The 15218-nt window shown below is 35.3% G+C and overlaps 1 protein-coding gene across 6 annotated transcripts in view; it reads right to left on the bottom strand.

Annotated features, from left to right (window-relative positions):
* Positions 1-15218, bottom strand: part of kcnip4a (potassium voltage-gated channel interacting protein 4a) — a 251365-nt gene that overhangs the window by 73168 nt on the left and 162979 nt on the right. Inside the window, exon 1 of one of the 6 annotated variants that reach the window (XM_051898893.1) lies at positions 8896-9395. The exons of the other annotated variants lie outside the window; for them this stretch is intronic. Within the exon in view, the coding sequence (XP_051754853.1) occupies positions 8896-8998 (103 nt within the window). The 5' untranslated portion in view covers positions 8999-9395. Of the gene's footprint in view, positions 1-8895; positions 9396-15218 lie in introns of those variants that run through there. 6 annotated transcript variants of the gene reach the window in all.

Here is a 15218-nt window from a genome sequence, read left to right as displayed (position 1 = left end):
CAAAGAGGTGGTGATGGGCAGATCGAGGCTTCGTGAAACACTGAAACAGTTGAAGCAAATGTGCCGTAATATGTCGAGACTTCGAAACAATCTGACACCCGTCTCCACGGTGACCCCTAGTGGTCAGAACAGTGTAAATGCAACAAAACTCAGGCCAAACATGCATTTAAACTACCTTTTATAAATGTATTGCAAAAGTTTTATTGAAAGTAAAATCTATCAAATGCAATTAACTAATCATCTAATACGATTAAATATACAGTGTCTGTATAATATGTGTTCTTTTATCAACTGACCCTTCGCAAAGACCCGCCCCCCTTAGTTACTGTTGCTTTGCCCGACAAGCCATGGCGCTGTCACGCCACACAGAGTGAAAAATACATCGCGGAGCAAAGAGGGCAACACGTCGACAGACAAGACAGAGCAGGTTACTGATGATATTAAAGAAAGTCCCAGCTTTCAAATTGTGTAATTTTTTTAAGAAATCTGAACACTAAAAACCGTTTTGTGGCTCTTTAATGTGTCGTGACAGATTGCTGTAGCGACTCAGCTTATGCGGCTCACCGATCATCCCCTCCTACTAGTTAATTTATAGCATCAAATAAACATGAATGAACATGAAAAGGAATGTTGTTTCAAATGCAGAAAGACGTCAATACACCATTTTTCAAGTTCAAGTCCACTGAGGTTAATCTTCTAACTCCTGACTGCTTTGTCGGACAAAATGGCGGATTGGGCGTTATGATTGGTTAGATCGCTTGTCAATCAAACTCCCGGCGAAGGGTCAATTGTCAGGGTTTGTTTCTCTGTTCCATGGCTCCAGCTAAACAGGCAAATAAGAGATTAATGACTACCATTATTCATTTTAATTATTCCAATGTCTAATTAAAACATCTACAAATGTATAAAACTGATCAGAGATCAGGTAAAGCCCATAGACACTTGTTCAGTAAACGAGGCTTCACTTAATGAAGCCTCGTTTACTGAAATCACGTGACTTTGGCAGTTTGATACACGCTCCGAATCACTGATTCTAAACAAAAGATTCATAAAGCTTTGGAGCTTCATGAAGCAGAATCGGCCATCACTACAAAGAGGACAGTGACAACGCGTCGTCAGACAAGACAGAGCAGGTTAGTTTTGATATGAAACAGTCTCAAATTTTAAATTTTGTTTTTAAAGAAATTTAAACAATAAATACCGTTTTGTGGCTCTTTAATGTGTCGTGATAGATCGCTGTAGCACCTCAGCTCAAGCGGCTCGTCAACCGATCATCTCTTCTACTAGTTTATTTATAGCATCAAATAAACAGCCTATGTTACAGAATAACACCTATGTTAATCTGCTAACTCCCTGACTGCTTTGAGGGACAAAATGGCGGATTCAGCGTCATGATTAGTTAGATCGAACTTCTGGCGAAGGGTCAATACAACTATAAAAGTATTATGAGTAAACAGATTTCAGTGTTTAAGAGTACTAAATAATGGTACAGGGATGAGTTGTTCATGGAGAAAACATGAATTTTCATCTTTGAATTGAATCACTTCAAATATGAACATAACAGGTGTTTGTAAATAGCTGAAGGTGATTATTATAGAGACTGGACATAGCTTAATTTCGACATGTCATTACTTGGGCTTGTTTAATGTTTAATGTTATTCACTAGAGCCAGAAATATATTGCAAATCTACATAGAACAAAATGTACACAAGATGTGATGTGTTTTGATTTGGTCTGAACACGTAACATACGAATGACCTGCCAATATCCACTCCAAAGTTATAACTTTTATAAGTATTCTATTGGAAAAGACAGTCATCCAGGATCAACCTGAGGTTAAGTGCATTGCTGAATGTATCAGTGACCATAGGAATGAAAACAAAATGTTTGTTCTGACAATTCAAGTGCACGGCAGCATTGTCACTCGTGCTATCATTTGTCCAAATAAAATTTGATTAAACAGTTAAAACATGAATGATAAAAGCACATTTCTGTAGTTTTGCATTTAAAACTGCAATTATGCTCAACATGTGAAACTAAACTTCCTTCTGTTAACAGGATTATTTTTCTCATTTCAGTTGTCTTGCTTTCATTTGGTTTCAGTCACAGCATCCAGCCTGGACGGAAACGCACACCTGCGCCCACATTCACCCACACACACACACACACACACACACACACACACCCCTATGGTTTATTATTGTGACAGAATCTGTTTGAGAACGAATGAATAGAATAGGATATAAAAGTATGTTTTGTGTAGAAGTAGTTTGTTACTTTTTCAGACAACAGCATTGTGGTTGAAAGACAGATTACCTACCTAATTTAAATCTTAGTGTGAAAGTCAAAACCATGATCCTAAACTGCAATTTTATGATGTGAAATTGTAGTTTATGCTAACACATTAAATATGCCAAGACATCATTATCTTCCACCTATTTTCCTTAATTCGTCTGTTATTTCAGGCTTTAAGGCATATTGTGAAATAATATTATAAATGCATAGGAAAATAGATGAGGAGTGACTGCCATGATTATAGTCTTAAGATGCATTACATCACTATTTTTAAAAAAACCTGTATTGCCACCAAGTGGCAGAAATGAATTACTGCAAGACCATTCATAAACAAACCTAGACCCAAAACAAATGTTCAAACAACTCTCCTGAACAACAACAGTATTGTCTATAACTGTATAACAAAATGTGTGCAGATAAAATGGATAATATTATCTTCATTTTCAATCACAAACATAGCAGATAGCCATAACAATATACTTCTGAAAGCATAATGTACAGTACACACAGAAGGACAGCAGATGGACATGAGAGCACTGGTCTTGGGCCTGACGGGTGACTGATTGGTGCCGGTGTGTGAGCATTTGGTTTCACACTGATTTACACATGGACTAACACCACCCTTCTCAATACCCTCCTGCACAAATCCTTCACTCCACTACCATGAACTGACTTGTTGCTGACTTGTTGATCCATCTGACACAATAATCTGTTTTCAATGATCAAGATTTGAGTGATGGCTGTAAATGCACATTTGTTTTTCCTTTCTTTACCATTCCTTGTCAAAAAAAATGTACACTTTAGCTTATGTTTATAAAGAGTACTTATTACTGAAATAATACACTTCAAAGGGGACCTATTATGCCCCTTTTCACAAGATGTAATATAAGTCTCTGGTGTCTCCAGAATGTGTCTGTGAAGTTTCAGCTCAAAATACACTAGATCATTTATTATAGCTTGTCAAATTTGCCCCTATTTGGGTGTGAGCAAAAATGTGCCGTTTTTGTGTGTGGTCCTTTAAATGCAAATGAGCTGCTGCTCCTGGCCCACTTTCCAGAAGAGTCCGGAGCTTTAACAGCTCGCGCTTCGGTTGCTCAACAACAACAAAGCTGGAGAATCTCACACAGCCAAAATGATGATTGTCAGTTACGGTGTTCAGCCTTACATTGTTCAAACCGGAGTCGGACACTGATGAAGAGACTCAGGAAGAAGTTACAACTTTTAGAATGTATCTGGATGTTTCTGAATGGTTAGTGGATAAATTTATGTAGTTGCTGTGGAGTTGATTCAGCTCTTTGACTAGCATGTGCCGTCATGTTAATCTTTTGTGCAAATCCAGTGTTGAATTGACCCTCTTCTCTAAAGCAGCCCAACATGGCCTCGCCCCCCTTTGTTGCGTGTTCTCGGGGGCAGGGTTTATGTAAATTTTGGGGTTTGTGATGTCACCAACCCAGGAAGAAGGTCATTGTAGTCCCTACCAGCCGTTTGTTGTAGTCCTTAAAAAGCGATTTCTGTAGAAGAAAAATATCTCCCTTTGCATTGAACTTTGAGTGTCATAACTTTGCAGATGTTGTTTATGCTCAAACAGCAACATTACACACTAACTAAAGTGAAAAAAGTGAAATTATAAATAATCAAGGAACCCTTTTATAGAATCTACTTAAATTTGAACTGACTGATGTTTTTGGGCACAAAATTGCATGTTAATTGCAATTACATGACAATTCTTTATAGTTTTAATATTAAATGCAATTAGCTGAACTTCAGAGTGCTTGTTTTGACCCACTTAAGTAGGACTTAAGTTCATCTTCATGGCCTGGTTTCACAAAGCCAGGATTAGGCCTTAGTTTAATTAAGACATTTAAGTAGTTTTTATAAACGTGCCTTAGAAAAAAACTGGTGTGCATCTTGAGACAAAACAATGGCACTGACATATTTCAAGATATGTTGGTGGAAGTTGCATTCAGTTAAAACAGCTCAAACATGCATTTTAGTCTGGGACTAGCTTAAGCCTTGTCTGTGAATCCAAGGGTATAGCTAATTTCATATTTACTTCTATTGTCCTTTAAATATGGTTAAAGTGTACTGCCAAATGTAATGACACGCATTTATGGTAAACTAAAATATACTTTAATGTAATTTCTGTTGAAACTTGTATGTAATTACACATTTGTAATGATGAAATTGCAGTTTAGTACATTTGTTAGTCAACACATGACAATGTGTACTTCTTCAAAGCAAGAAAAACGATTATTAAAACACTGATTTAAAATGAAATTTGAAGTAAAAATTTTAATTTGACATCAGTACAAAGCACACTTTACAAAGTGTACTTAAGTGTGTTAAGAAATGTATACATAATGACTCTCTTTACCTCTTTATGTGTAGTTATGTGGCCTTTACACTTGCAAGTACAGTTAAAAAAAAAAAAGTTTTTAAAAAGATTTGAAGGACTCTACAAATGCACAAATTTAAAAAAAAAATGAAGTGCACTTCTTTTTCACAAGGGTTATCAAAGCTGTCAAGTTCAATTTACTGCACAATGACGGTTCTTTCTTCACTTTCTACTTTAATCTGCTGCAGTCACAAAAGTGAATCTAGCTTCTGTTTCCTCAGTTTGAGATCCTGTCAGAGCCATCATCTTTGCTCTCATGTCATCTGATATCATGCCTGTGTCATTTGGTGGCACACTGCCGTCACTCACTGCCACTCCAGCAGAGACGAGGTGAAAGAAGCCATTTGCATCCAACTGTGCAAAATATCTATTTTTAACTACAACATGAAGATTCAGATTCAGATGAACCAAATGTCTTTAAAAAAATTAATTAAAAGATTTTACTGCTGTGTAAAATCTCTTGGCCAGTTAAATACATCCACAACTGTGTCCAAAACAGCATCTTTTAAAGGGAAAGCTCACACACAAATGCAGTCTGAAAGATTTGGTCATTATTTACTCACCCTTATGCTGATTTTAGTTCTTTCATGTAACATAAAAAAAAGGAAATTTAAGTTGTTATTCACTAAAATCTTTCCTTCCAGTGAACTATTAACAATTGAGAGTCATTGAGTTGAACTGATTCAGTCTGATTTGTGATGGTTTTGTAAACTGGATAACCTGATTCACTGAAAATATCTAACTCTACATTCACTAATCAGACATCGCCATTTCTCTCAATTTGTCTCATTAATGTGCCAAAGTGAGTTTGGGCAAATTAATATTTTTACTGAATAACAACATAAAAGTTATGTTCTGTCGGTGCCAGTAGCCTCGTGGGCAGCACTGTTGTGCTTCGGGAGACCCGGGTTCGAGTCCCGGCTTGCAGAACTTTCCCGATCCTGTCTCTCTCTCTCTCTCTCTCTCTCTATATATATATTTACATTGGTCATGAGGGGTCATGTGTCATGGTCATGTGTCAAAATGGTGATCACGATGATCTGCTCTAAAATACATAAAACATATCAAATCCAACCTTTACAAGGTAACCAAACACCATGGCTTTTAGTAGATATGTAGGAAGAGGAAATGTGATTTCAACATTGCAATAAATATTAATGATAAATCAGCGGAAATGCCAGTGGCTTTGGCAGCCTGATGCATTCAGCTTGGGAACGCTGCCATCATTGCATTCATTTGAATAATGCACTGCAACTGCAACCGTCCAATTAGCTTGATCTACACTCAACAGACTATAAATCAAAGTATTTATGCTAATGTTAGCATAAGCAGCCACTGTTTGTTCAAGCTGTTCCACCACAGCTTTTAAACTGAATGATGAATGAGATTATTAGTGATGTCATTTGGTTTATAATGTCTGGTGTGTATGACATTAAACTTTATCCTAAAAATAATAATAATAAAGATTTTCTTTATAAAATGGGGAGTGATTGAACTTCTTTCAAGTCAATTTGTCATCTACAATGAAGGAGAGTTTCCATTTTTATATCAAACCAGTAAGTCCACACATAATAAGACACAATAACCATCACCCACTCATATGCATGTGTAGGTTAATAATAGAGGTGATGAGAAACAAACCATGTGCTCTGCAGCATCTCCTATAACTTACAGACGAGGAATAAGGGTCTTATCTAGTGAAACGATCGGTCATTTTCTAAAAAAAAATCAAAATATATATGTTTCATAGGCACAAATGATCGCATCACAAGTGCTTCCACCAGAATGCGATTCCATATTCTTCAAAAAGCTTACGCTGTATGTCCTACGCCTTCCCTATTCAGCTTACGTAACGAACGTGGTGCCAGTTCCGTTTTTTCCGTAAGTTGAATAGGGAAGGCGTAGGACATTTAGCGTAAGCTTTTTGAAGAATATGGAATCGCATTCTGGTGGAAGCACTTGTGATGCGATCATTTGTGCCTATAAAGCATATTCATTTAGTTTTTTTTAGAAAATGACTGATCGTTTCGCTAGATAAGACCCTTATTCCTCGTATGGTATCGTTTAAAGCCCTTTGAAGCTGCACTAAAACTGTAATTTTGACCTTCAACCGTTTGGAGACCATTGAAGTCCACTATAAGGAGAATAATCCTGGAATGTTTTCATTAAAAACCTTAATTTCTTTTCGACTGAGCAAAAAAGGACATGGAGATCTTGGATGACATGGGGGTGAGTAAACTATCAGGAAATTTTTATTTGAAAGTGAACTATTCCTTTAACAGACTGATCTAATATTCTATTTAAAAATGATTTATTGCAGAAACAAACTGAATCACATTGAAAAGTGATACTGACCCCAAATAAAGGTTACAGATGAGACCAGCCGCAATCCATGACAAAGACTATATAATGACAATGCATGCCAATATAACACATTGCTCACCTTAAAAGTAAGAGACATGCATTTGAAAATCTGTAGTCTCAATACACTTTCAAAATGACAGAAAACAAGCTGCCTTTTAGTTTGGTAGGATTTTGGTGAACATGAAAATTATACCTACAAAATGATTTTTTTCAACAGGTTTTCAAAGCCAGAAGATAATATTTATTTTGTTGTGCAATATTAGAAAATCTATTCACCTGTCAGTAATATTAAACCCTATTCAACTATTGTTTGTTTTATTAACATTCAGTATGTTTATAACAATCCTTTATCAGTTAAAAAAAATAAACAAAAAAATCATTACGTTATTAATGAGATAAATTACGCATCATTTATCTAAAACACTTAAGTACACTAGAAATTTCAATACATTAAACTTTACCCATCTTTTATGAAAAAGAAGTGCACTTAATTTTATTGAATGTACACTTATGTACTTAAGTGTACATTCAATACACTAGTGTACTTCAAATCTTAAAATATCTAAATATTAATTAAATAAAAGGCCACTTAAGTGTACTTAAAGAGAGCACACTTTCATGGCTGTTTCTTAACACACTTAAGCACAGTGTACACTTAAGTACACACTTAAGACGCAAATGTACTTCAAATCTTAAAATATCTTAATATTAATTCAATAAAAGGTCATTTAAGTGTACTTAAAGAGAGTACACTTTCATGGCTGTTTCTTAACACTCTTAAGTACAGTGTACACTTAAGTATGCCAATGTACTTGAAATCTTAAAATATCTTAATATTAATTAAATAAAAGGCCACTTAAGTGTACATAAAGAGAGTACACTTTCATGACTGTTTCTTAACACACTTAAGTACAGTGTACACTTAAATACACACTTAAGACGCAAATGTACTTCAAATCTTAAAATATCTCAATATTAATTAAATAAAAGGCCACTTAAGTGTACATAAAGAGAGTACACTTTCATGACTGTTTCTTAACACACTTAAGTACAGTGTACACTTAAATACACACTTAAGACGCAAATGTACTTCAAATCTTAAAATATCTTAATATTAATTAAATAAAAGGCCACTTAAGTGTACTTAAAGAGAATACACTTTCATGACTGTTTCTTAACACACTTAAATGCACTTTTAAAAAGTGCTTTTTGTAATAATGTTAAATTAAAAGTTGAATTTACATTAAAATATTTTTCAGTTAATATAAATGCTTGTCAGTACATTAAGCAGTATAGTTTAACCATATTTCAAAGTCAATAGAAGTAATTTTGAAATTACATATAAATATGTACTTAATTCCTATGCAAGTGAGTACTCAAGTACTCAAGTGCCCGAATTCAGATAACTGAATTTTCAGCTAAATATATTTTAATTTATTTGCAATTAAACATCAAAAAACATAAAATTTAGTTTACACTTAAGTATATTATTTCCATAATAACTGTACTTTTTCACAAGGGTAAGCTTTGTCACACAAATTCAAAGGAACACCAAGTAATACTTTTCTGTAATTGCAAGCTAATGAATGAATGAATGAATGAATGAAAACCATATGGACCAGATCTACATAAAACTGAACATATGTTTCAGAAATGCATTTGCTCAAGAATGTTGATTACAGTAGTTAAGAAAACGCAACAGTAAAGCCCTTCAAGTCTCTCTCTCTTTCTCTCTCTTACTTTTTTTTCAACTACAAATGATCCAGACCTTACAAAATATCTGTAGTGTGAAATTCGTCGAGATCCAAAATTAAGCATAAAGAAAGCTTCTTTGTGCTTACCATCATAGCTTGCCTCTAAAAGTCCGAACTGCTCCAGAACCTTAACAATGACAACAATCACTACCAGGACCGCAATCATCTCTAGTCCCTCCAAGTTCATCATGTCGACTGGGTCAGGTCATGTTCTGACCGCTGCACTGGACAGAGAGCTCTGCCTTTAACATCATTCAAACTGTCTGCATCTTCTTACTGAGAACAGATGAGAGGAGAGCAGAGGGGGCGGAGAGCCAAATTAAAGATGGGGGGGAAAAATAAAAACAGAGCAGAAGGAGGGACCATGAAGGGAATCAATGAATAACGGCAAAAAAAAAAAAAAGAAAAAGAAAAGAAAAAAAAAAAACAGACACTGAGGAAGATCTGGAGAGAAGCAAAGCCTGACCTTAAGCCCTAAAAGCAGATCAGCAGATCTCTCTGAAACATCACTCTCCAGTTATCTTCCTCCTACAGACAGACATTGTGCTGATAACACCTGATGTGCATGTAGCGAACTGTCATAGCCGGGCCCGTGAAACTCGTCTTCACACAAAAACAGCATGTGTCCGTCAGAGGCAACACCTCGAGGCTCTGCCACATAGACCATATGTTGTCAAGGAAACAGGTTTTGTATCAAATCATGAAGAACAAACCCAAAAGGACACAATGACACTGTATTTCTGGCAAAAAGCAGGTGTGTGCGGAAGAGTTGAGCGCCATTCAGAACTGCATCAAGACCTTGTAAATTCCAACCCAATCTCATGAGAAAAAGTAACTACCAGTGTTGGGGAAAGTTACTTATAATGCGTTACAATATTGCGTTATTCTCTAAAAAAGTAACTAATTGTGTTACTTAGTTACTTTTTATGGAAAGTAATGTGTTATGTTACTTTTGCATTACTTTTTCTCTGGGCTTGCTTGATTGTTTCTTAAAGGGTTAGTTCACCCAAAAATGAAAATTCTGTAATTAATTACTCACCCTCATGTCGTTCCACACCCGTAAGACTTTCGTTCATCTTCGGAACACAAATTAAGATATTTTTGATGAAATCCGATGGCTCCGTGAGAGGCAATTAACACTTTCAGATGCCCAGAAAGCTACTAAAGACATATTTAAAACAGTTCATGTGATTACAGTGGTTCAAGCTTAATGCTATGAAGCGACAAGAATACTTTTTGTGCGGCAAAAAAACAAAATAACGACTTTATTCAACAATATCTAGTAAAGGGCGATTTCAAAACACTGCTTCATGAAGCTTTGAAGCTTTACGAATCCTTTGTTTCGAATCAGTGGTTCGGATCGTGTAGCAAACTGCCAAAATCACGTGATTTCAGTAAACAAGGCTTTTGTCACGTCATAAGTGTTTCGAAATTTCAATGGTTTCAATGGTGTGACTTTGGCAGTTTGATACGCACTCCGAACCACTGATTTGAAACAAAAGATTTGTAAAGCTTCAAAGATTCATGAAGCAGTGTTTTGAAAAATATGTCTTTAAATATGTCTTTAGTAGCTTTCTGGGCATCTGAAAGTGTTAATTATCTTACTGGCAATGCAGGTCTCACTGAGCCATCAGATTTCATCAAAAATATCTTAATTTTTGTTCCGAAGATGAACGAAGGTCTTACGGGTGTGGAACAACATGAGGGGAGTAATTAATGACAGAATTTTCATTTTTGGGTGAACTAAACATTTAATAACAAAAAAGTTCTATTTTTGACAAATGTAAAGTCCCTTTCATACTATTAGTTACTATAAGTTACAAATTGCCATTAGAGTGTGTTGGTAAATTTCAATTCAGTTTCGAAAATTGAATTTAGACACACACAGCTTTATATTTTAATTAGGATTTATTTCCAAATAAATTCTAATTTATTTGGAAATTTCATATAAGAGCTGTAAGTGTTCTGTTTTAAATAATTCATGTTAGTCAGTATTATTTAATATTAAAAATGTTATCATACATGTGTGACCATTGAAATTCTTTAAATTGCAGATGCAATAAATTATTTTTCCTGCCATTACTGCAAGTAATTTCCCAACAAATTAACTGAAATGGAACCCATTCTTAAATTCTGACTTATGTCAAACAAGCCATTGTTATGCAAAGCTTTAGACATGCTTTCCTAGTATCATCATTCATGAAGCTGATTACTGAGAAGATGTCAATCGTCAGATTACCATATGGCCTTTTCAAAGCTACAAAATGTTTCTATTGTTTAGGCGTTGCTTTCTAACTTTACAGGTATCCCCTTATCCAAATGAATTATTTAAACCAGTGGCTCTAGTGGGTAAGTGATTGTTGTGAATGGCTTCTTTTTTCTTCTTTAGAATGGTCCTAATCACATTATTGTGGAGGATTTGATTAGAACAAGAGGCCTTTTGATTCGTCTGCTAATGAAGGTGTATTGTTTCAATTAAATTAGGCTTGCCGCCTAGAACATAATTGCCAGAAATGGCAAGGTCACAATGTCAGTAAACTGTGATTTATTCATCTTTTCTTCATTTGCACATCACGTCCTGAACAAAGGGCTTGTAACCAGAACTTTAAATGGCTGAAATGCCTGAAACTGAAACTTTCGCCACCATTTTCAACATCTTGCCATGCTGAAATGTCTACATTCTGACCCATGATGCACTCAAGCATTTATATGTGGTTTGAATTAAAAGCCACTAAGATTTGCACACGAAATGTAATCCTGGAGGAACAGCAGCAGTTCTGGGCATGTGAAGACATGATTTCTAGTATGCAAGCAATAACATAGTGAATTAATATCAAAGGGCTCATATCGTGAGAAATCAAAATCATCTTTCGCAATAAAAACTCATTGCACTTTGACAACATAGACACTAAAACAACTGCAAAAAGAGTTCTTGGATGTTTCAAACACACAGTATGTATAATATAAGTCCCTTAACTCTTTAAAACAAAGTATCTAATATTAAGAACACAGGGGGAACATAATGTTCCTTTACAAGTGAGAACCTGGAATAGAAGATAGAAGATTGCGTCTATAGGAGAGAATGATGGAATTACCTGGATTTGGTATCTCTGAACCCAACAAAGCATTGAAAGGTAATTTTATAATTATGACTTCTTGTGGTTCACCTTCCTATGATGTTTACATGTTTATGGAGGTGTTGAGCAGATCTCCAACCACATTGAAACTCTCCACCTCAATCACACAATGACAGAAAATAATATAAACATATCATCATAATATAGGATTCATGAAAAATTCATGAAATTCTTGAAAATCATTTTTTGCTCTGCTCTAAAATATTTAATAGGCTAGATATTACTCTTGTGAAGAGTGAACCTTACTTGAAAGCTTCTTCTTAATGAGCTATTTCCAGTGTTGTTACTGGTAATTAAAACTATAACAAAAAAGTAAAATAAAATAAAAAATATTAGATGAAAAACTTAAACTTTGGCAACTAATTCAACTAATTAAACCGAACTTGTAGTTCGGTTCTCTCTGTCCTTTTGGAAAAAAAAAAAAATTATAAATTTTGTCCTGGTTCAGTTAGCATTCACACTGTCATTTGTGAAGACCAAACCGAAAGATACAAAAAACAAACAAGCAAAACAACAACAAAAAACTTTTATGAAGTATATTTTGCGACGGAACTTACCAAACATCTAAAACAATGCGTGTTCTGGGCTCAATGTATGTGTGTGCATATAATGGTGTTTTTTTTTTTTTACCACCTGAGCACTCATGAAGAGTTTATAAAATGTGTAAAGGAGTCAAAACAGCAGCAAGAATTCCTCCATTACACACAAACGAAGATCTGCTGCAAGTAGATGGCGGTTCTGATGCCTGTACTAAACCATACTGGGCAACATAGCTCCTATGGCAAGAAAAAACAAGTATGCTTGAGCATTCTGTCCTTTTTAGGGTTGCATCTTGTGACATCACATCCTGATTTTGATTTGTTTAGATGTCTTTGGTCAGAAATGTGTTCATATTTCAGTGAACCAAGACTAGGGCTGCATGATTAACCAAAATAAAATAGAAATCATGATTTGGCTTAGTGTGATTATGAAAATCGCGAAGGCAGCGTGTTTCTTGTTGAAGCGGCTCGATCACAGTAACTGCTGCTCCATCTCTGCAACGCTGTGGGTTTGAGCACAGTCCCTTTAAGACAATAATTTTCACTCTGCGGCCTTTGAATGGAGAAACATCACATTTTCCAAAGCTGCTCACCGAGCTTACGATAAAACTTTATGTTTGAAATCACCAATAAAATCTGACATGAACTACCTCATAAATGTTGTTTCTTATGGCATTAAAAAGTGTATATTTCAGATTGGTCCAGCCAATGTGCATGTGCAGTTCTAAGCGTGAGTCTCAGGTTTCTATGCGCCTGCAGCTGATTCATCCATCCTTCCATTTTCCAAACCGCTGGTCTAATGTGGCTACAGTATAATATCATACAAGTATAATTTCCTTTTTAATTGATTATTAAATTGTTTAATTAAGGTTTATACATAGTTTCCTTTACAGGTTTCAAGATAAATCTTTTCATTACTACTGGAGCTCCCAGTTTGCTAAGTGTCAAATGATTTTTAAACAGCAAGCACAATCTATGTAGAAATGGCAGTGTCACTCAGTGTCCGAATTCACTTACTTGTTTTCATTCACTAGTGATTTAATAGTCATTCAATAGTGAATGAGGGTATAGGGGACGATTTCGAACAGCCCATAAATTGTCGCAATCTTATGTTTATTGTCTTCATGTTTGATTGATCGAAACATACTATATCTATTAGAGTTTTATTCAGCTGCTGCTGCAGCGAAATCTTTCTGTGCGAGGGCGCCCTCTGGCTTCCAGTATGAATGAATCAGACATTACATTGCATGTGTGTACTTAATAAAGCTCACATCACCCTATTTTGGGTAAAAATAGGAAAAATACTTCTCTCTATAGAAATTTAGATATATGTGAATTTAGACATAGGTGAATCCAAAAAAAAAATTTCAGTGTAGAGAAGTGTAAGAGTTTATACAGTGTGTATACATATATATATATATATATATATACACACTACACTAATCATGATCATAATAATTATAGTCATATAAAAACAACATTTTTGGCCAAACTGTGCAGCCCTACAAACAATCCTGGTGTTCTTTATAATTTTCTTTTAAATTGAATTGTAAATCGCAATTGCAATTTTAACCAGAAAACAGAGCAATTGTTCGTTTTAATTGACCCAAACCTTTCAAATGTGAACGTACCCTTAAACTAAAATGACATGAACATGAAAACAGAAAAATGTAAATGGAAAAGCTCATTTAAAATATTAACAAATACTACAAAAGTACTACAAAAATAACACATCACTTTAACTGGTTCACACGTCAAAAAAGCACAAAAATTAAATATTCAAATGCATTGGAAATGTTTTTATGAACAAAAACCACAGGTTAAAAAGCTTTGACGCACTATAAATATGAAACATTTTTCACTCATATAATAATTTCCAACATAGCCAATCATGTGCAGCAAATGGCACAAGCTGAGACTAAAGATTAGCACAACCAGATTCTGATTGCTCCACAAGCACCCAATGCATTTAATTATTCCTCCTATTGTGCTCAAGCATGTTACATGTGTATACTGGGTATGCATTCATGAAAGAACGCACACGGTGCCATTTGATCTGATTTAGACGTCTTTCTGAGGTCATGAAATACGCATCTACAAATCAAGTTGTTTCAAAAGTCTGGTATCCATAGAAACACAGAAAACAAAGGGATCCATACATAAGTACGGAGATGGGGGTGTCTTCATACACACAATATGCTCATGTGTGAATCTTTCATTCACACTCCCCTTTCACTTTACACAGGTGAGAAAGAAAGAAACAGATAACACACACAGACACACACACAGGCTGTCTTGTCTGAATGATTACGTTAGCGAGCCGCACAAAGGCTGCCATCAGTGCCCTGAGCTATATTTAGAGGGAGCTCAGCTGCTACAAATAAAACGGTAACGGATAGGACCCTAATGGCAGCGGCCGCAAGCACACTACAGAGGTCATTGCTATGAACAGCACATGATTACATTTTTTTTTTCCATCATGAAAAATGCAAGACCGAAGATTGACAAATGGACGTAAACGTCAGCAGACGCACGCTAAGTGAATAACACATTTTGCCTGAATCTGGATTGGCGGAATCAATTAATAGACATAGTTCACTCCGCACCCACTTTAACAGGAGATTGTTTGACCAGAGTATGGAGGCGAAGGTCAAATTCACCCTCAGAGGTTCTCAGTCTTTTTCCTCAAATATTTCTGCTGTAATTATGACAAAGATGCTTGTTTTCAAACCTT

This window comes from Ctenopharyngodon idella, chromosome 7 (genome assembly GCF_019924925.1).
Source record: "Ctenopharyngodon idella isolate HZGC_01 chromosome 7, HZGC01, whole genome shotgun sequence".
NCBI classification, from domain to species: Eukaryota; Metazoa; Chordata; class Actinopteri; order Cypriniformes; family Xenocyprididae; genus Ctenopharyngodon; species Ctenopharyngodon idella.
Note: the sequence above shows the minus strand (reverse complement) of the source record. Positions and strands in the feature narration are given on the sequence as shown.